At 38.6% G+C, this 23,125-nt stretch overlaps 1 protein-coding gene across 1 annotated transcript in view; it reads right to left on the bottom strand.

The window, feature by feature from the left end:
• Positions 1-23,125, bottom strand: part of LOC127419962 (bone morphogenetic protein 7-like) — an 84,183-nt gene that overhangs the window by 21,186 nt on the left and 39,872 nt on the right. The window contains exon 2 of the mRNA XM_051661824.1: positions 1,136-1,328. Within this exon, the coding sequence (XP_051517784.1) occupies positions 1,136-1,328 (193 nt within the window). The remainder of the gene's footprint in view (positions 1-1,135; positions 1,329-23,125) is intronic.

Here is a 23,125-nt window from a genome sequence, read left to right as displayed (position 1 = left end):
GTCACGCAGATATTCTAGAAGGTTCTGAACATGTGGTGAAGGGAAGCCCTGTGAGTGCACAACTGATTCTTTGAGTGGGGAACCGCAGAGTCGGAATAGGAAACACGGTGGTGCAACAGTGAAGTTTGCATTGGGATGGTTAGATAGAGCGAGCACTGTGTGTGCAGCAGAGAGAACCAGAGGGAAAGGAAACACAAATCAAAAGTGTCCAGTGTTTCTGGACCAGAGGGTTTAAGAGTATTACAGCCCCTAAGAGGAAAGGATTTTCCTTAAAAAGCAAGGTACAGGCAAGAAAATCCTGTTTCCTCCAACGCCCACCACAAAACACATGGTTATCTATGGAATAGGGAATATGCAGACTTTTCCCACATTTTCTGTGCTGATTTTGAGGCAAAATCTGTGGAATTTTGTTACATAGATTTAAACATGGTAAAATCCAGACTGATCTCACATTGAAATCAGAAAGAGTAGGTTGAATTTTCTCTACCAAAGATCGGCCTGTACTGACCGAAATTCTAAATACTGCCCGCAGTGGCCAAAGCGGTAATTGTTGTTGGGCGTATGGGCATGTGTGATCTCCATTTTTAGAGTGAAATGTCCACAGAGGGCCGCCAAAAGCAAGTTGTAAAGCGAGATGTTTTCATTTGTACAGAATGTAATACAGTGAAGAGAAATGCATATTTTATTAACTGTATCCCCTAACCCAAACCCCAAACCTAACCGTTAGTGGAGAAAAAAAAAATTAAGTTAAGGCTCTGGGTTACTGATCAGAAGATTGGGGGTTCAAGCCCCTGCACTGCCAAGATGCCACTGTTAGGCCCTTGAGCAAGGCCCTTGACCCTATTTGCTCCAGGGGTGCTGCATCATGGCTGACCCTGCACTCTGACCCCAGCTTAGCTGGGATATGTGGAAAAAAAAAAAGAATTTCACTGTATATGTGTGATAAATAAATAAAAATAAATAATAAGTGAACACATACAGGACAGGGAATATGCAGATCTGCATATTCTTCTGCAAATCTTTCTGCAGTTGCTGGTTTCGTGTTGGCTTGTGCATCATAAATACATAAAACATATTAATATGAATGTTATATCTATAACGTTTCACTAATAAACTCAAATGAGTGCTGGTGTACCTGTCTGAATGTTCTTCCAACACCTGGTAGACACTGACATGGAAGGTCTCGTTTTCAAAGCGTTCCGGAACAAAGTCCTTGTAGATCCGGAACTCTGCAGCCGTCACTGCCTCACCCTCTGGAATCCTGGACAGGTCAAATCGGAATTCTCTGTGATGGCGCCGCACAGGCAAAAACTCCTTATCATGTTCGACTGTGGACGAAAAACAATGACATATGCAGGCATCAGTTTTATATCAGAGTTTCAAAACTGTAACAAAATGTTTCTATGGCGTGAAAGGTTAGCTTGACATTTAAACTGTAAATCCAAATGTAACCATTTGCACTATTGCTGCCTGCAGGCAGGTCAAGCTGTAACTTCTGGTTTTTCATGCATGAACACAGAACACATTTCTAGACAGATGTTTGAACTCTCAAGAGCCACTGATTGAGACATAGTCCTGCAGACAGTTTTATGTGTCTCTTTTTCAGGCTATTGCCTCGCTCTCTTTTTCTTTCGCACTATTTCACTCTCCGCCTCCGTCATCTGGACACTGTGAGACAGAAGACATCTCTTACAGTCTGTGAGCTTGGGACTTGTTTCAAACTGGCTGATAAAATCCTGTTTACATTTTATCATCATATATGTTTTTTGCAAAGAGGACAGATTCTGACATTGGACATGAAGTATTTAGCCAAGAAAGTTTAATTAAAGTCATCAAAAATGAAAATGCTGTCATCATTTGCTCACACATGTTGCTCCAAACCTGTATGATTTTCTTCTTCTTCCGTGGAACTCAAAAGGGGACATTCTGAGAAATGTTCATGCTGCTATTTTTCAACAGTGAAATCATATATTGACCAGGAACTGTCAAGTTTCAAAGAGTTTAAGAAAGCTCCATAAAAGCAGTCCATATGACTTGTGCATTATATTCCATGCCTTCTGAAGTTCATACAATAGCTTTGTGTAATGAACTATCTGACATTTAAGTCATTATTCACTGAAAATCTTCCCCTCTGCCATAGCTCTTAATTCTCTTGTTATTTCTAAGACTTCAGTCATTAATCTTACAGTTAAAACGAAATCTTTTTGTTTAAACATTGGCCCCTAACACTTACTTAGGGAATTAAGTAAAATAATTGTTGTACATAATTAAGGCTCTTCTAGCCACAATGTGATTATGGTTTTTAATATTATTGCCTAATTTTAATAGCTGGCCTTATTAAGGCCTATACCCCATGTGAGTGCCTTAGATTTTTGGCTTGATGTACCAGCAATGTGATTCAGTTTGGATGAACTAGGCTACACTTTTAATACACTTTTGGTGTACAAAAAATGTAAAACAGATGAACAATTACTCATATGATCAATATATTAATTACAGGGATTCATGCTTCGAGTGCGAGGGGCCGTTTTCAGATTCAAATCTTTTTTTTATTTTTTAAATAAACCAAGCACAATGCAACTGCATGTCAGCTAAAGTAAGTCAGGAACAGGGTGTATTTGTTTGCATTTTATTTCATGAATTCAATGGAATGGTGTGCGGGCCTCGGATAGTTGGAAAGTGAAGAACTGTGCACGGCTCGTGCCCTGACAATAAATTGAACACTTGCCAAATAAAGACTAGAAAGCAAAAGCTGTAACTACGTATGAAAAAAAACAAAAAACGAAAGAGAATAAAATATATAATAATACATGAACATTGAGGGCAGAGCCCTTACCCTCAAACAATCCTAAAGGTCCTAAGATTTTTGTATCTTCACTGCTCAAAACCATGACGATGTCCTGCAAGGCTTATTCACATCCAATAAACATATATGTTTTCCCTTATGTTTCCCCTGCAATTATTGGCTTGTTTGAATTATCATTGATAATAATAACAACAACAATAATGACCAGATAACAAAGTCTATTTAGTTACAGTAAGGTCTGTGCACAGCATCCCAATTCATAATCGTGCTAATTTTCCTTTTGAGATAAAAAAAATCACTGCCCGCCCACTGTCCACGGTAACAAAAGCAAGTTTGTGCTTCAATGGTTGTCATATCCAGGTGTCCATTGCTTGATGAGATTGCAATAAACATGCAGCAGTCAGAAGTTTTTCTAAGAATTATTACTGTTCTTCATTAAAATGATTAGAATCTATTTACAAAAACAATCGGCAAACTTGAACTCTGGTGAACTCTTTGTCTATGGATGGGATTGAGGAAAAACAGATGACGGTGCATATTGACCAATCAATGGAAATAGGGGTGTCAGGCCCGCCCACATGTGCAAAACAAATTTTCAAGTTATAAACTCAGGTTTATATGCATGATTGAAATGTGTTTTCTTGTTTTTGGCTATTTCTTTTTAAATTTGAAAACAAGCGCATACAAAGTAAATTGTTGTGGTGTGATAAAGAGAGATAACAGGAAATGTGATAAATGAGCAGTTTGTTGGTTATTTCGTTTTGAAGACAAAAATGAGAAAACAAATTTTTCGAAATTACACGGACCCTGGATCAAGCTTTCAAGCTTCAAAAAGTATGCAAAAGCACCATGAAAGTTTCATAAAACTGGTCTATACAAACTATACAATTTTCAAAGATTGATAAGCCCTGTCGAGGACTGAGCTCTCTCTCTCTCTCTCTCTCTCTCACTCACTCACTCTCTCGTCCCCCTCACTTTGTTTTGGCTCTTGTTCTGTCTTTTATCACAGTGAGAGTCTGAGAGTGCTACACAGACACCCAGACAATAGAGGCCTTGTTGACTCTTCAGTCAGTACATCAGAGCCAGAGAGAGCAGCTGTAATCCTTGTACTAGTGAATCGTTTGAAGAGAACGAACTGTGTAAATAGTTCTATCTCTTTCTCTTAGAGCACTTTTTGTTCCAGTGGTTCTCAACTGGTTTTGAATGTTTCAATTTCAGAATGCAGGTTTTGCATTGGACATCAAGTAACGACTCAACACAGTAACAAAATTGTTTACTGTACAAAAGGAAAGAAATTAAAATCAAACCATTTAAAATCAAATGTATTATTACCATGAATGGCATAGACCCAACATAGTGAACCTGTATTTTATGTTGTCTAGGTCATATTTACTTTTCTACCTTGTGTAGTTTGTTCTTGGTTTTCAAGGATGAGGGCATGTCCCTAGGGTTGCCGCCTTGGCCCTGTGAAATTCAAAAAAGTAGCCTACTGCTGGCAATCAAACAAGCAATTAATCATTTTTATGACTGTTTACTCCTTGTTTGATTTGGAAATTAACACAAAACAGCATATCATTCATTCAAACAATAACATAAATAATTTCATTATGTATAAATTTAACATATTTACTTATTCTGTCCCTGAGCAAGCATTTGAACAGATACACCATTATGTCAATAAATTAATAAAAAACATAGTGATGAACAGCAGGATTTCACAAAATATTTAGCAACAAATAAAAGGACGTGAAATGATGCAGAGAGTATTCTGTGTGAAACTCAAATGAATCATTCTTTACTACGGTTCATCCACACGAATCATCCGAAAGAACCAGCTGGATCTCATTAAAATGATGTGAACCTGGCAACATTTTTGCAAAACAAAATTACATGCTTCATTACAAGTTTTGCTGCAGTTTTTCGGTGAAATCCAGCGGGGGGCGACAAAACCGAGTGAAACCAGGAAAGGTTTTTAAGATGAATAATAGATGGGGGTTTTAATGTGTAAAACGTACCTCCCTAACCTAAAACTTTAACCTAAACCTAACCAATAGTGTTCTAAAAGCAAATTAGAGGTAAACAAAACAGACATTCTCACCCTAAACATACACCTAAACCTAACTGATAGTGTCCTAAAAACAAATTCGACATGAAAAGCTCATTTTCTGAAGCAACCATGTCATTTCGTGTCACTTCTATGACACTTTTGTTTCACGTGTCAACTTGCGTGCTTGGTTGGGCTCGAGCCTCGACCTCCAAATGTAAATGTAGGTCTGTAAAACAAGCGTTAAAATGTGTGATGTGGTAGAGTAAAAGTGTTTTGATATCAAAACATAGCAGTGTGTGAGTAATAGAGTGAAAAATAAGTGTTTATAAAATCATAATCAGGTGTTGTACTCATGATTTGTGTGAAAGTAAATAAAATGTACAGTTTTAGTTGTTGTAGTGCCACTAGTATTCATCACTGTGACGAAACATTGAACACTGCATGTAAAACATTTTTTTATAATAACGTTCATTCTATGAGTTTGGAACCTCAACTACAAAAGATGTGTTTTTGTCCTCCCTTTTAAAAGTGGATAAGTTAGGTATACCCTACAGCCAGCTGGTCATTTACTTATACATGGCTACTTAGCAAATTAGTAAATAAATGGACATGAAATATTAATTGAAATGTAATTATGTGACAAGTAAGAGACAGCAGAGTGCTAAAGGAGCCATCCAAGCTAACAGTCATTCTACAAAAATATTTGACAGCAGAATGCTACAATTGACCAATCAGAAACAAGTATTCAAGAAAGCCATGTAATATGCCTGTTCATTTATATCCTAATTATATTGCACAATTATTTGTTAGTTTATTTTTTATTTTATTTGCATTTAGCATAGTTTTGATCCTTGTTGTCTACGACCCTACAGTATCATAAAAAGACCTGCAACCTATTTTTGAGAACCACTAGTAGGTGTGTTTCCTGCTCACCTTTAATTGTCCTCTGTTACCTTCTGTCTCTCCATCCCTTCCTTCCTTCACTTTCTCTTTTCTCCTCTACCTCCCTCAAGATCCTTTCATCATCTTGTCTTCCTTCTCTACCCACCCTTTGCCCTCTCTCTCTGTCCAGCACTACCTTTCCTCATCCTCTTTTCATACTGTACGTCTTTTAGAATGGCAGCGAACAGCACAAAGACCCTACTGTACAGTAAGGTGAAAGAGAGAGTTAGAGCAAGAGAAAGAGAGAGAGAGAGAGAGAGGGAGAAGGAGAGAGTGCATGGATCTAGTTACCCTGCAGTGACGATTAGCAGGGGCATTCCGTGTCTCATTGTCTTGTTCTTCTCAGAGGACTGGAATTGTTTACACACCGCTCTCTTTCAGAGCTGCCCTTCCATTGAACCCCCTGGGTGCCCCCTCACAGGGCAGACGTAACACTAGGGCCACCTGCGCCTGCTTGGCACAGAGCGACAGCTCTAACAGAGACACCCAGACATACAGTACTACCATCAACTACCTTCACAGTACAGCCTCTGTAAGAAGGATGGTTCTTTTTTATTATATAATACCTGATTTCAAAGCCTGATGAAAGCAAACTTTTTCGTAAATTCCATGTAGTGTGTACAGAACCGAACTGACATGATTTATAGTGTGTGTGAGAGATGTCTTCTCCTGGTGTAAATCACACAGAGGTAGGCCTATGTCTCTTCGCTCATTTATACAGTGTCTCTTTTAACTATAGTTGCTCTCCCCAGCCCTGCAGTTTCTGTGTAAGTCTTGCATTACAGTCCAAAGAGAACTGAAACATATATGTTTATTATAACTAGATGAGGATTTGAAAAAATATTTTATAGGTCTGGGCAGATTTCCATCCACAGATATGAATCAAATCAAATCAAATCAAATCAAATCACTTTTATTGTCACACAGCCATATACACAAGTGCAATAGTGTGTGAAATTCTTGGGTGCAGTTCCGATCAACATAGCAGTCGTGACAGTGATGAGACATATACCAATTTACAATAACATCAAATTAACACAACACAATTTAAAGTCTAATAATAAAGTGCAGTGCTGATGTATTTTGATTGTGGGAGATCAAGAGTTCAAAAGTCTGATTGCTTGGGGGAAGAAGCTATCATGAAGTCAGCTGGTGCGGTCCTGATGCTGCGATACCGCCTGCCTGATGGTAGCAGTGAGAACAGCCCATGGCTCGGGTGGCTGGAGTCTCTGATGATCCTCCTTGCTTTTTTCACACACCGCCTGGTATATATGTCCTGGAGGGAGGGAAGCTCACCTCCGATGATGTGTCTGGCAGTTCGCACCACACTTTGCAGTGCTTTGCGGTTGTGGGCTGTGCTATTGCCGTACCAGGCAGAGATGCAGCCAGTCAGGATGCTCTCTACAGTGCAGGTGTAGAACCGTGTGAGGATGTGGCGGTTCATTCCAAACTTCCTCGGCCATCTCAGGAAGAAGAGGCACTGATGAGCCTTCTTCACAACGACTTCAGTGTGGATGGACCATGTGAGTTCCTCAGTGATGTGGACACCCAGGAACTTGAAGCTGCTGACTCTCTCCACTGGTGCTCCATTGATGGTGATGGGACTGTGTTCTCTGTCTTTTCTTCTGAAGTCCACCACAAGCTCCTTTGTCTTACTGACGTTGAGGGAGAGGTTGTGCTCCTGACACCAGTGTGTCAGAGTGTGCACCTCCTCTCTGTAGGCTGTTTCATCATTGTCAGTGATCAGACCTACCACCATCGTGTCATCAGCAAACTTAATGATGGCATTGGAGCTATGTGTTGCCACACAGTCATGTGTGTACAAGGAATACAAGAGTGGGCTGAGAACACAGCCCTGTGGGGCTCCAGTGTTGAGGGTCAGTGATGAGGAGATGTTGCTGCCTATTCTAACCACCTGGCGTCTGCTTGACAGGAAGTCCAGGATCCAGCTGCACAGCGAGCTGTTTAAGCCCAGAGCCCAGAGTTTCTCATCAAGCTTGGAGGGCACTATGGTGTTGAATGCTGAGCTGTTGTCTACAAACAACATTCTCGCATAAGTGTTCTTTTTTCCAGGTGGGAGAGAGCAGTGTGTATTGTAGATGCAATGGCATCATCAGTGGAGCGGTTGTTGCGGTAAGCAAACTGCAATGGGTCTAGAGAGAGAGGCAGCACAGAGCAGATGTAATCTCTGATTAGTCTCTCAAAGCATTTGCTGATGATGGGGGTCAGAGCAACAGGACGCCAGTCATTTAAGCAAGTGATTTTTGATTGTTTTGGAACAGGCACAATGGTGGACGTTTTAAAACATGTGGGGACTACAGACAAAGAGAGGGAAAGGTTGAAAATGTCCGTAAAAACACCAGCCAGCTGGTTTGCGCATGCTCTGATGACACGGCCCGGAATGCCGTCTGGACCCGCGGCTTTGTGGATATTTAACCGTCGGAAGGATCGGGTTACATCCGCTACAGAGACGGAGAGTGAACTAACCTCTGTAGCTTCGGCCGCGAGAGCTCTCTCTGCGAGGGCGGTGTTATTTCCCTCGAAACGAGCATAAAAAGTATTTAGCTCATCCGGGAGAGAGGCAGCGGTGTTCATGGCGGAGTTTTTATTCCCTTTAAAGTCCGTGATGATGTTAATTCCCTGCCATATGCTTCTAGAGTTGGTGGTGTTAAACTGTCCTTCAATCTTGTTCCTGTAATGGCGTTTTGCTGTTCTGATTTTTGGAGGGCATAACTGGCTTGTTTATGCTCCTCCGCGTTCCTGGAATTAAAAGCGGAGGTCCGCACATTAAGTGCCACGCGAACATCGCTATAAATCCATGGCTTCTGGTTCAGATAGATCCGTATTGTTCTGGTCGGAACGACGTCCTCTATGCACTTTCTGATGAAACATATTATGCTATCAACGTAAAGCTCGATGTCGTCATCAGAGGCGGACCGGAACATCTCCCAGTCCGTGTGATCAAAACAGTCAAATAGCGTAGAGTCTGATTGGTCCGACCAGCACTGGATCGTTCTGAGGGCGGGTGCTTCCTGTTTCAGTTTCTGCCTGTAAGCGGGCAGAAGCAGAATGGAAGAGTGGTCCGATTTGCCAAATGGTGGGCGGAGGAGGGATTTGTAGCCATCCTGGAAGGGAGAGTAGCAATGGTCCAAATCCCTGTCCCCTCGTGTGTTGAAACTAATGTGTTGGTGGTATTTTGGTGCGACTGATTTGAAACTGGCTTTATTAAAGTCCCCGGTCACAATGAACCTTGCAATTATCAGTTTTTATAAAAATGTCCTTAAAAATTATCTTAACCCACAGCTCTGCATATGTCTGCTAGAGAGGCCCCCCTTGCCTGTGCCCAGGAGGACGCAACACCTCTAGTGGAGTGCGCCCAGACTCCCAAGGGGCACGGCAGGTCTTGTGATTGGTAAGTCACTGGAGGAAACGCATACTTGCGTAGCCCCAAGGCCAGCTGTGCACCAAGGCATTCGTGCCGAGGGGAGCCTCGGACAGGGAGTACCAAAGGGGGCAGTGAGAGGACTCTCGGGAGGCGAACAGGTCTACCTGAGCCTCCCCGAATCTCTCCCAAATCAGCTGGACTACGTGGGGATGGAGTCTCCACTCCTCGCGGAGCATTACCTGCCGTGAGAGTGTGTCCGCTGCACGGTTGAGGACGCCCAGAAGCTGAGTGGCTCGCAGAGACTTCATCATCTGCTGACTCCAAAGGAGGAGGCGGCTGGCAAGTTGCGACATACGACGTGAGCGTACGCCACTATGGCAGTTTATGTACACCACGGTCGCTGTGTTGTCGGTCCAGACCAACACATGCTTGCCCTGAGTCAATGGCCGAAGCCTCTGCAGGGCCAGCAATACTGCCAACAACTCAAAGCAGTTGATGATCCATTGGAGATACTGCTTGCCCGTTGCACACGGATATTCAAACGTACAGTGTAATAATGAAAGATAATTTACATTAAATAAAGAAATAAAAATATAAAGGATTTTAAACCTACTTTTAACAACTGTAATATTTAAAAGATTGCGTCCCTTTCGTAGTCATCAAGGATGAAAGGCATTGCAAACAACATCTCTTTTAAAGAGAAAATAAGGCTTTGAAATCACATATTTACACTTGTGCTGGACTTCTAAACTTCAGAAGACATGACAACGTTTCTGGTAAGGGAACATAGAGAGAAACGATGCTTCCTGGTTTTTATAGTGCATTGTGGGATTTTTTAGGGAGTGAATATTTCAGTGCCCAGGAACGATTGAGCCCTTAAAATGGCCGACTCCCTGATTGAGATGCACCCGGTGTTATAAACATGGAGATGTGCACAACTTTGAAAGCCGTACGTGTAGTGCATTGTCATTGAGTAACACCGTTTCGCCACCAACAATGTGTCAACATGCTGGACCATGGCTCCGACAGGTGCATGTAGATTTAAGCATATTTTCAAAACAATAAAAGAGCTCCCACAGGGAAGCAATTTAAGTGTTTAAAAGAAACTTTAATTACATGGTAAAAGTTTTTTCCCCTCTTCCACTCTTTTTTTTTCTTTCCCTTTCTGAAGTCCTCACTTCATCTTGGAACTTTCTTTTAAATCTGCATCAAAGTGAGACTACTACTCTTTCACAGTCTATCTCTCTCTCACATGTTCTGTATCCCTCTTCTTGTTTCTATCTCTCTGTTTCTCTGTCAGGAAAGATCAAACAGCCCAATCTAAGTGCTTTTCCATTTCTGTACACATTTTAGAGGATGACGTGCACCAAGATGTCATTGCCTCACCCTTACACCATTAAAACATACCACTAGGAATGTACTTAAAAGACTCCACAAGGCAATCACACACACTCGTGGTCACTAAAGTACACCAGAGCAGAGACATCCGTAGAGACATGCATGCATGTGTACAGAAAATACAGTGCCCCGTAAAATTATTTGGACATTAAAGCAACAAGAATTCTGTCATCAGAAAAGGTCTGGCATCATTTTTTTGCAAATACCACTTGGTTTGATATTTTGTTATTTAATGCAATGACATTCAGACTCTTTAAAGTGTGACCTGCAAGTGAACAAATACTTTTTGAGGTCACTGTATTCATACATTTATATAGAAGAACCTGACAGGAAAGAACCCATAAGAACTGGGATCTAGGTGACAGGCAATTTGGCTGCATCTTTAAAATTACACAGTGTTCTGAATACTTTAAACAAATGATTCAAATGGCCACCTGTTCATCAATAGCACCAGTAGAGCGAGACCAGAGTGTGTGTATCTTTGTGTGTGTCATAGTTGAACCATTTAACAAGACTCTCTCAAAAAATTTTCCTCGGTTCTTTTGGCCTCATTGTCTAAGCACATGTGAGGCCTCACAATAAATGAGGTCACACACAAACACACACATCTACACAACACTATACATGGCTACAAATGCAATGCACGTGGCTACAGATCATTATGGCAAATCTACTTTAAGAAACATCTGCAAACGTGGACACACACACACTGAGTGAATAATCGCAGCAGTTGTTCTGTTCCACCTTGTAACCAATAAATAACATCTCCAGGCTTATAGCAGCCTTAAATGATGACACAAGTAAGCGTGTGTCAGCCATCCATAAACCACTAGAAAGTCAAAATCTACACTTTATTCCAAGCCTGTGGCCCAGCGCAGGTGTGCTCCCACTGGGGACTGACACAAGGCTGGCCGCCCCCTTCCTCCCCAAGCTCAGGCCATGGCAGACTCTTCTCTCTGTCCAACCTTCCACATTAAAGAGGACATTATCAACTGTGCAGTGCAGCTGTGAAGCAGTATATATCCATCCTTCTGTTCTTTCACAAATGTCCTTTGTCTCTACTTATAGTATTGCATCACTTTTTAAAGACCCCATGCGATGGTTAGATGAACATAATTGTATTTCCTGTGTTGACGTATTTCCATTTGAAACAGGAAGTTGGGCAGTACATATCGAAGGGTGTGTCCCTTTTAAAAAAATAGCCAATAGCCTAGTTTACATTCAACATGATCACATAGGAAGTCGGAATGTTGTTTCCAAAAGTTCAAGTACCCTAGCATCAGCCACTTTATGCTGACTCAATGACAAGCACCATCTCATATCACACATTTTTGCATCGGCTCCATGTGTTTATTGTCCCCTGTGGCATGACCGGAAGCATTGTGTCAGGACCCTGGTTTGGATCCTGTGCTGAAACTAGGAAGTAATCGCGTTCGCATAATCAGTGACGATTACGTAACATTACATTTTTACTCCATTGATGGTTAGGTTGAGGGTTTGGTTTGGGGGGTAAAGTTGATAAAATATGCATTCCTCTAAACTGTCTTACAGCCTGTATAGATTTGCTTCAAAACTCGCTTTTGGCACCCCTCTTTGGACATTTTACCTGGAAAATGGAGCTCACATATCCACATGCGCCCAACAACACGTACCGCTTTGGCCACTGCGGGCAGTGTTTCACATTTTGATAAGCCCAGACCGATTTTAGCTAAAGAAAAGTCAACCTACTGTTTCTGATTACACCGTGAGATCAGTCTGTTTACATCACAGCCCGGTGGTTTTATGCGGATGGGATATTATAATTCTTGAAGCATTTTATTGGATGAAAATTTGCATACACCCTTGTGCAGGAGATGATGTCTTTAGTATTTTTGGTCCATTTTACCAGAAGTGAAGGACTGTAATATATGCATTGATAAAAGGTTTTAAAGGTGTGTGTATATGTGTATATATGCAAGAAGTTTATTTTGTCAACTTATATCAGGGGTGAGTTTTCAAAAGAAACTTGAATTACAAGGTAACAGACATCTTCTAGCAACCAAACTGTGGAGGATAATCAATGATATACAATAAAAACATTTGTCTGAGGGTGTACAATAATTGAAAGAGAGTTTAATTTACCTTTTTTTTTTTCTTTTTTTTTTGCACACCAGTCATTGTATACGTTTGCTAAGCAAGTTTTATTATCATAGAATGAAGCTTTGACTGATGGATGATTTTTATTGTTCAAAAGTGAATGTATATCTTTCTTTGCATGACGTCAAGCTCCTGCATCTCAAAGAAATTGGAGTTGTTTATTTCCAAGTTGAAAATTCTGACTTTCCAAGTTGAATTTAACCAGCGTAAGTGTGATCCACATTATTGCAGCCTGACTGCCCTCTTAAACAGGTAGAGACCGTCTGTCTGACATGTAAAGCAATTAAGCACAGTTTAGTGACAGGTATTTCTGACATCACTGATAGAACAAAAAAATGATGGCACAGTAGTCTCAGCAGCAAACGGCTGTACAGAACGCACCAAAAGAATAGTGGAAAATGTGTGTAGACTTTGAAATCAGAATTTCTGTCTGTCCAAAAATAATAATAACTACTGATTATTTCACAGACAGAAAACAAATCGGAATCAAAGCAATCAGCGTCCACTCATTAAACATCCAAAAATTGCTGCCTCAAGAAGCGTTACGACAGCTTTGATATCAGTGATGTCAAATGCCCTTTGCTCTCGACATCTTGTTATTGATTGCAAAATTCTTAATGCTTTGATGCATATTTTGGAATGAGATGTGAATGTCTTAACGTAGAGGAAGATTTTCAACGATTAAAATATTTAGTTTGTCTGTTCCTCACATGGACTTTGAAGCATGTGTTTGAAATACTTTTATGGTGCTTTTTTTTTTTTTTTTTGTCATGAATATCTTGTTTGATTGTTGCCTCAAACAAAACTCTGAAAATCTTTAAAAGATTAGACTCAACTCATTAGAGATTGAGATTTTACAAGTGCTGATCAGTTATGTGTGCAATAAGCATCAGACAATCAGTAATCAGTGGACTGAGACTAATGGCCTCGAAGCTAATAGACTGAAAAACTTCTATATAGCAAAATTTTGCCAAAAAGAAGGTGTTTTAGAGTTCGTTTCAGTGGTTCGTAACAGCTCGTCTGGGCAAACTTTCAGGAAAATGTCTTATCAGCAACTAAACACCTTACTGCTGTTTGTCTATGTCATCGGTAGGTGTGACCTGGAGCTCCACCTACTCTGAGGCCAGCAGCTAATTCCCATTCATGGCGTTCAGTCAGTTAAGATCAGTCAACATGAACACATAGGCGTACAGTTATTAGTGAGTTGGTGCAGATGTTCGCATAGAGAAATTTTCCAAAAACAAGACGTGCATTTTTTATTAAATTTTTTATTAGTCTACAAAAGGACCATTACAAAAATTGAGAGTTCATGGCAAATTTGCTGCAAAATCACCACTGATTATTTTCACTTGCAAATGAGCTTTGCGGCAAACTTGCAGCAACTTGTTGCCAAAGGTTTGCTGCAGATTCATCACTACCGGTGAAGAGCTGGAAACTTCTGGAAAACATTTGCGGTGATTAACAAGCAAATATTCATGTGAAAATACTAAGTCTTGTGTGAAAATTAACTCTCAGTTTTTGTAAGGAGAATCAAATTTATTCAAATACCCTTAAGCAGGGCTGCAGTTAGAAATTGTTTGGCCCGTTACAAAAAGTTATACAGCGGACCCCCCTCCAGGTGGGGGGGTGGTGCACGGACAGTTATTCCATCAACGTGCGTTACCCCAGCGGCTTTTGCTGTTGCGCACTGTCTCCGTGTTTATATCCGCATCTCCTGCTGAATGCATTTAGTTGCACTCAACAATATGGAACAGTCTTTCTCTGTGAGTGTGCTGGGGCCTTCATGTGCTTTTTTGTGGGTTGGGTTAACTTGGTTTATAATGTTTATAGGTTAATAATAGTGGGTAAGAATTATCTTCTAAGGATAAGAAACTGGTTTGTTAATGCTGTTTCTGGATAGTAACCAGAACAAAACCCATTTGAACAGTCTCATCACCTTATGTGCTGTCTGCAGCCTCTCAAAAATCACCTAGTCACTGTGCCTTTTACCATCCCTTGGTTTAAATCTTCTTCTCTTTCTCTATCTCTCTTCCTCTACATATATATGGCAGTAATTAGCAGTGGGGCTGGGTGCTGTTAAACCCAAGCGGGCACATTTATGACTTCCTCTGGGAGGAAACGAGTGGCCAACGGCGTGGTCGCCCTACCTGTGAAAAATAAACATTACTGAGAGAAAGAGAGAGAAAGTGTTTATATACGCAGCTAGGGAAATTCAACCCACAACGGATCTTAACAGCTGCCCGTTTCCATCTCTCCACCCTGTATGCACTGTTCACTACTTTTCCTCTGCAACCCAATACACACACACACACACAGGGAGCCCCAGCACTGTGTTTGTGTGAGAGGTAATGATCATAACCCCAGGCTGCTGAACCTGCTGCCCACCTGGAGCTCTGTAGATTAAAAGCCTATGCTCCATACTTATAACATTTATGTGTTTCACACACTGTAAAAGTCCTGTCATGTTCTGAAAAAGCAATACTTGTCTATATGGTGTTACAATTCTGGCATTGTAAATCTATCTGTCTGTCTGTCTGTCTGTCTGTCTGTCTGTCTGGCTAGCTGGCTAGCTAGCTGTGAAATTGTGTGCTTTAAAGGTGTCCTTGTGCTATCTTTCTTTAAAATAAATCCCACTTGGTTTGATATTTTCATATCTTTTGCAATGGCATTCATACACAATGTGGCTTAAGTATCCAAATACTTTTGGAGCCACTGTAACAGAAAGAAGATCACTCAAAATGGTTCCTTTTTAGATTTTCTTGTGTTGCAAATATAATTTTCCTACAATGTGCTGTTCTTAATTACTATATAAATTACACTCTCTTTCCTCCACTGAACCACATCAATACAACAAGACCAAAACCCACCAATTCATCATACACCATGTGTGTGCGTGTGTGTGTACAAACCCATTATGAGATGAATGTGACCTCTAATTGGAAACACACCACCGACTCATAGGCAAATGAAAACACACATTATTTATCCTGCATGTCTCATGTCTTTCTAAATCTCTTTGTCTTTTGCTTATGCACACACGTCCATTCACCTCATTGTTATTATTAAATTACTGTCGCTACATTGTTTTTGCTCTACAAACTATAAGGCACATTTCCTGTCTATGTTTTTTCTTCTGTAATAAGCTGTCCTAAAGGGCACATGCCCAAACCACTCAATTTGGCAGCAGATCACAGTCTCTCACATGTGTTGGCCACAGGAAAGAAGCACTGAAGCTCTTGAGCATCTCATTGTGCACTTCATCCACACAAACACACACACATGCGTTCTTTTTAAAGGCCGATTTATACTTCTGTGTCAAACTTACAACCTACTGTAGCCTGACGTGCACCTCTCAAAAAATGTAACAATGCGCCACGTCGATGCAGACCACAACTGCTGTGATTGGTCTGCTTTATAATGAGAGACCATCAAAATGAAAAAATAAATAAATAATATATATATCTGGGGTAGCGTTGTATTTTCTCCAAGATTATTAATATGACATACAGTACTGAGTCGGTACTTGTGGGATTACAAGCGGATATGTCACAGTTAAACTCAGCGTAGCTGCTCTTGTTACACACACAGAATAAGCACAGAGATGAGGTCACTTTTCATCACTTACAACCTACACATGAAACAGCTCACTGATTTACATCATCCTGCAAAAAAGCCTGGAGTTTCTAATCCAGTTCACTCATAGCAAGGTATTTTGGGAAATAATGCAGGTGGGCCAAAGTTCTGATTTTTTATTATGTCCGTAATCACTCACTATTCCCTTCTTAGTGTACTATATGAGGTGTCAGCCATTATGTACAGTAATGCTTTCCAAAACAATAATTGTCAAAATATTAATAACTACAGTCTTGACTAACTCATTTAAAAGCTTAGAAGCTCTACTTTACAGTGCATTTAGGCATTATGACCAAAGTTGAAAAAGTGCTTAGAAATTTTCAGACAAATCAGAACTGGTCCATTTTGCTCATAATGCCTACATGCATTGTAGGCATTATGAGCACATTGTAATCAGTAAAAACATCAAACTCATCAAATAGCCATATGTTGTCGGAAAGCTCTTAAAGAATAGAATACAACTAGCCTATTTGTTTTACTCACAGACACAAATATTGTGAATTATAGCTAAGTATATGTTTTTCACTCACTTATAACTTCATGAAAAATACACAGAACATAAAATATCACATACCATTATTTAGAGGCGATTATCTTTCAAACGAGCCCAAACACAGGGTAATCGGATGCATAGATAATCAGAGAATCCACACTAAGCACAGTGTGCACACAGCATCTGGCTATCTGGCAACTTGCAATCTGACTGAAAACATGTAAGCTTTTCTGGATCAGATGGCGTCATTGGAAATGATGTAGTATCATGAAACACTAAACCAAATAGACTGGGTTCAGATCAGTGCAAAAATCATCCATATTTGGGCAGAGAGACATGAGATGGTGCCAAGTACATGACACAGACTCAGTGATGACTCAAATGGCACAGAACTAAACTCATTCTTTGAAATCTCACTACTAAAATCATGTCTACATGCTAAGCAGAGGTTTTGAGAGGTTTTGTACACTTGTATAAATATTTTTGTAATGTTACAACTTTTGATTGCTTCGTCGTATCAACACAGAATTTTACTCAGTTACAGGGGACATGATTGGTAACAAAACAAAAGCAGTTTTTCGGAGCCACCGTATTTACACCCAGACATTTGTAATGTAAAATCAGAAAAATAAGAGAAAAAATAAAATTTTATTTTATTTTTATTTTTATTTTTATTTTTTGGATTTCTCAGCAGTTCCTTAGGCTGAGAGAATTTATCATAATCTACATTTAATTTTTTTTTTTTTTTTTTTAAGTTTTCTTTACAGTGGTACCAAGCACTTGACCCTCCTTGTTTTTATTTTAATTGTATTATTTATTTATTTTTTGTAAGCCTAAAATTTTGGGTATGCCACTGAAACAGGAAATCTTTAAAAAACATCCTCAGAGCTTAATGGGTTAAGTTCAATACAAGTTAAGCTCAATGAATAGCATTTTTTGGCATATTGATTACCACAATAAATAATTTAGGCAACCCTCATATATAAAAAACAAAAAACAAAAAAAAAAAAGAATAAAAAATTGTGGTTACATAAATCACTAGTGCTTACAATTTAAAATACACACTGTTTTAAAAGCATAGCCACAAGATGTAAACATTATATGTGTTAATATTATTTTAGTGTGATTAAATCGCTTGCTAAACTTATAAAGATATATTCAAATATTGCAACTTTGTTGTAATGATGACGTGACACTGTAATCTGGTAAATGCCATAATGCTGGTAAAGCCCTGATTTTATCACACTAAAATCACATAAATAACGTAGAATATTTACATCTTGTGGGCTATACTTTTGAAACAGTTTGATTTGAATGTTTATGGTCTGGCCTCATTCACTTCCATTGTAAGTGCATTACTGTAACAACATGATCATTTGGTATATGGTTCAAGGATTCCATTATTCCTTGATGGTAATATATTCATCATTTCTAATAATATTGTTACTGCCAGTTGTATTACTGCTTAAGGGATGGAGTAGCTAGATGTGCCCATGGGCATCTGTTCTTTGAGTGTAGGAATGTTGCCAAGCTTGAATAAGAGTAAGTGTATTAAAAAATAAATAAATAAACTGATGTCTTCTTTGACTTATTATAAACAAAATGTGACAAACAAAAAATCATGAACAGAAATGTACTGTATGATCAAACATTCATGAACCAAAAAAGCTGACAAAATGCAGATGTATATTTACAATGTAAGGTATATGTAACGTATAGTACTTATATGTGACAAAGAAGATGTTAATGCGACAGCTATTAAGCCCTCTTTGATGCATAGTATTTACATCAACATCAAAATCATGTTGACTTTTTCATTCATTGCCCATATACTAAAATATGGGTGAGCTATTTCACATAATGCCCCAGTTTACTCATAACAAGGCATTGTGGGATATGAAGCAGCTAGAGCTAGGGCTTGTCAATGTGACACATCTCAGTGGTTTGACACCTCTGAGGCAGGATGAGAGGAGAGGCCACGGTGACACAACACATTAGTACACATGTCTTTCAGCTGCCTTCACACCCCACCTGCTCAACCTGTGTTCTTCCTCTGCTCAGCAGGACACCCGAAAAACTCTTTCTTTCTCAGCTTCCCTCCATCCTCTTATCTTCACACCCCTGTCCATCACAATGTTTGACACTATCCACCTCTCACTCGTGCTTGTGGGTTACATCCCATGCCCGGTTTTCCCTCTTCGGCTTTGTGTTCTTCTATTCATTGGAAACTTTATTGTTCATATACCTCTTCTTACCAATCAGAGCTTCAAAATGCCAAACACACACTGGAAATGTGGAAGTGTGCCAAGAAGAAAACTTGCTCAGAGGTTGTGCTTTCATTACTCAAGAGAAATTATGGATATGATGGAGAGCCTTTTACACCATGTTACAGTGTTTATTGGGGTTTGCTTTGATTTCCTGGTTTTACTAGAGTGGGTGCAACCTCTGAGAAGCACACATCTGTGGGCAGAGCAACAAAATGGACAGATAGTGTTTTAAACACAAGGACAAGATTGTTTGTAGCCTCTGACGCACCATCTGCATCCTGACCGAGCTACCCATTTTTATAGAATTCAGGAGAATTTCAATATGTCTGCAGAAATATCTTTAATGTTGCCATGACCACACCAACACTCACACACAAGTGGCAGACCTGAGTTTACGAATTTACACATGCACAACATATAATTTGTAAGTTATCCACATACACAGAAAATAAACAACGATTTGTGTGGCAACATGCAGTATTCACAGAAACCTCATCACATTCACACACGCACATTACAGCCTGTTTTAATTGTACTGTTGCAGTGTTGTTTATTTAGTTTAATTAGATCCAGAAACTCTAAGTGAATTAATGAAAGAATCCCTTTTAGCTCGAAGCCTGCCTGTGGTTTAAGCATTTCCTAAATAAAGCAATGTAACATTTGCCACATTCATTTTTTAGACTAATTTGACACACGTGTCAGGTCCTCGTAAACAACAGTTGCTTGCAGTTGTTGCTCAGCTTCAATAGGCTTTTCTTTGGCTCATATGGGTCAATGACATGATTTTTATTTATTTTTTTCAGATCTATAAATGTTTCAAAAATGCATAAAAAAGAAATAAATTCAAACAAAACAACTTGAATCTATGATGAACACCTCTTCTATGATCAACATATTTTCAAGTTCTGAGTTCAAAGTCATTTTGATATATTTTTCTGAAAGTCAAAAATGTAATGTGGTGTAACTGTCCAGAGAGAATAAAAAAACGCAAAGTCTCATTAAAAGCTTAATATTTTTGAAAAAAAAAAAAAGAAAGAAATGTTGGTATGAGTAGTGCAGAATAACCTAATCTGAATAATCTATTGTTTTTTTAGTTCTTTAAAGTGAAACAATTGTGTTTCATGTGGTGTGACCAACATGTAGATAGCCATTTTGATGAAAAAAAAAAAACTATAAAACAGAGTGGGCTCTTTACAGTTTAGACTCTCAAGACTGAGTGTTGAGTTTAAATAGAAATATCTGATATTTTGGCATTTTTATGAAAAGGCACGTTTTGTTCAGATCATATGGTGTAACCCTGAGAAAACGTCTTGATATTCTTGAATCCAAAATTCATGATAATTGTTAAAAAAAAAAAAAATAAAAAAATAAAAAAATAAAGTTTTTTTATCTTGAAAAATGTGTTTGAAAACATTTTTGAAATGAATGATTAAGTGTAATCTGTCATGTATTCAAAAGTGCAAGGAAAGTACTTAGTCATTTATAAAAAAAAAAAAAAAATGTAGAAAATGCTTCACATATATATATATATTTAAATGTATGAAACCAAATTGAACACAAGATTACATTTCTGTAAACTTAACACGTTTTAAACTAGATTTTTAAAAGATTTCTAATTTTTACTCAGACAAACTTATTTGCCAATGACCCATGTACAAGTGCTGTTATTCATTAAGTGGTTCTGTGTACAAAAGAGTCCCTGTTTAAACCAAGGTGTGAATTACACTTTGACTTTTGGGGAGTCTCCTTTTTTCCCCTTTGGGGAGGTTGAGAACTGGTAGACGTGGTCCAAATGAAACTGATTTTGGAAATGCAGGCAATAAATATATTTATAAATATTATGATAAATATATTCAAATCATTATAAATTATAATACATAGGCCTATATTAAAGTATTAAATATTTGTTTTTAGGTATTTAGCATTTTCCCGCAGCTTGTGAATGAAGGAAGAATAATGTGTTTTTGAGTGAGCGAACGAGAGTGAGTGAGAGAGAGAGAGAGAGAGAGAGATAATTGAATTTTAAATTATCTTTATTACAAAAATCTAAACAAAAAACACAGTTTACAAAGTATAAATCATCTCATAGAGAAAAGTAAAGATAAGATTACAAAAAATGTGTGAAAAACAATTCATCTTCAAACACAGAACACAATGCACCTTTGCTACACCATTTTAGTTCAAAAGAAATAAGATCATCCATAGATTTATAAAAAATGAAAATCAATCAACACTCTAGACTTGACAAGAGTTGAAAACAAGACAGTAACATTCTGTCCAGTCTTTTGTTCAATCCTATTTTTCCTACTTGAGTAGATAGCTAATTTAGCTTGACCCAAGAGAAAATTTAATAATTCACAATCCATTCGTCTTTTCTGCACATATTTAGCACCCAAAACAAAAATTTCTATGGAAAATATTTCATTAAAAACATCAAATACATTTCTTAATACAATAAATAAGGGCTTTAGTCTAGAACACTCCATAAAAGCATGAAAAACAGTTTCTCTTTTAAAACAAAAAAGGATATTCAAAGCTCACCTCAGGATTTAAAACCGAAATAAAAGCATTAACAGCTATTGCTCCATGGAGAACCCTCCATTTTATGTCTCCTACTCTCTTCGTTAACAGTGGCTTATACAAAATTCTCCATTCAGGCTTAACATTATCATCCAGTTTTAAGAAAGACCACTATGGTGTATCCACTTTGTTATCTAAAATCTTCTTATTAAAAACCAAAACACAAACTTTGTACAAGATTTTCCCCATAACTGAAAAGAAATCTAAACACAAATACTTCCCAGTTTTTAAAAACATACCCATACAATCATCTAGTTTGGGAGACAAGTATATAGCCGGACAAGGGTCCTCAGCGTTAGGAGCTTTTACCCCTGCACAATAGTCTGCTAATAATTGTCTCTCTTCATCTGTAAGAGCAGACTGCCACTTTGCTAACAGTTGAGTAACTATACGGGTTGAAAAAATTCCCAAATGAGAAGCTACTTGTTCACTGTTCATAAAATTAGGTCCAGCCACATTTAACAGAAGATTCAAGCTGGTGATCTTGGATTTGCAAAGTATATTGTTTAGTCCAGGAAAAGTGTGTTCAACTGCAGAAATATCCAAACGGGTTCCATGTATTATGGGTTCGCTTAACAACCAGAAGAATGATTTCATGCACGGTGTCCTTTGTTGATTAAAAAGACTCCATACTTTAAAAAGATTGCGATAAAAAATTGGCATTTTGGAAGTGTCCAGTTTTAGGGGGTCTAAAAAGAAGAGAGATTTATCCATCTGTAGGCCTCCCAGGCTCCGTAAAATGGCACATGCAGCCGCTCTCCAACTAAAGTCACTTGACCCTGAAAGAAGTCTTTGTATAAATTACAGACGGAAAGCTGCTGTTCTGCTTTGCAAGTTTAACAGTCCCTGTCCACCTTCTACTTTAGACAAAAATAAAATGCTCTTAGTTATCCAGTGTAATTTATCCCAAAAAAAGTCCACCAGTAAGGCTTGAATTTCAGTCATCAGATTTAAAGGTGGATCTATACAGGCCAGATTATGCCAGAGAGAGGATGCAATTAAATTATTAATAACTAAAGTACGCCCTTTATAAGACATGTTTGGGGCCAGCCATTTCCATTTAGCTAATCGTCCTTTAACTTTTTCAACAATCCCATCCCAATTTTTCTGAACAATGGTCTCAGTTCCTAAAAAAAACCCCAAAATATTTAAATCCCCCTTTACTCCAAAGTAAACCATCAGGAAGTCTTAGCTCCTCCACCGTCCACTTTCCACACATTAAAGCTTCACTTTTGTTCCAGTTTATTTTAGCAGAAGATAAAAATAGCAGAAGTAATTTCGTCAAAATCTCTATATCTTTTTGACTAGTGACCATTACCATAACATCATCAGCATACGCTGATAAATGAATGTTACAATTAAAACCAGGTATATGTAACCTATTCAGCTTTACCCTTATCTGCTTCAAAAATGGTTCTATGGCTATTGAATAAAGCAT

Source organism: Myxocyprinus asiaticus, chromosome 29, assembly GCF_019703515.2.
Source record: "Myxocyprinus asiaticus isolate MX2 ecotype Aquarium Trade chromosome 29, UBuf_Myxa_2, whole genome shotgun sequence".
Lineage (NCBI taxonomy): Eukaryota > Metazoa > Chordata > Actinopteri > Cypriniformes > Catostomidae > Myxocyprinus > Myxocyprinus asiaticus.
This window is presented reverse-complemented; position numbering and strand designations above follow the sequence as displayed.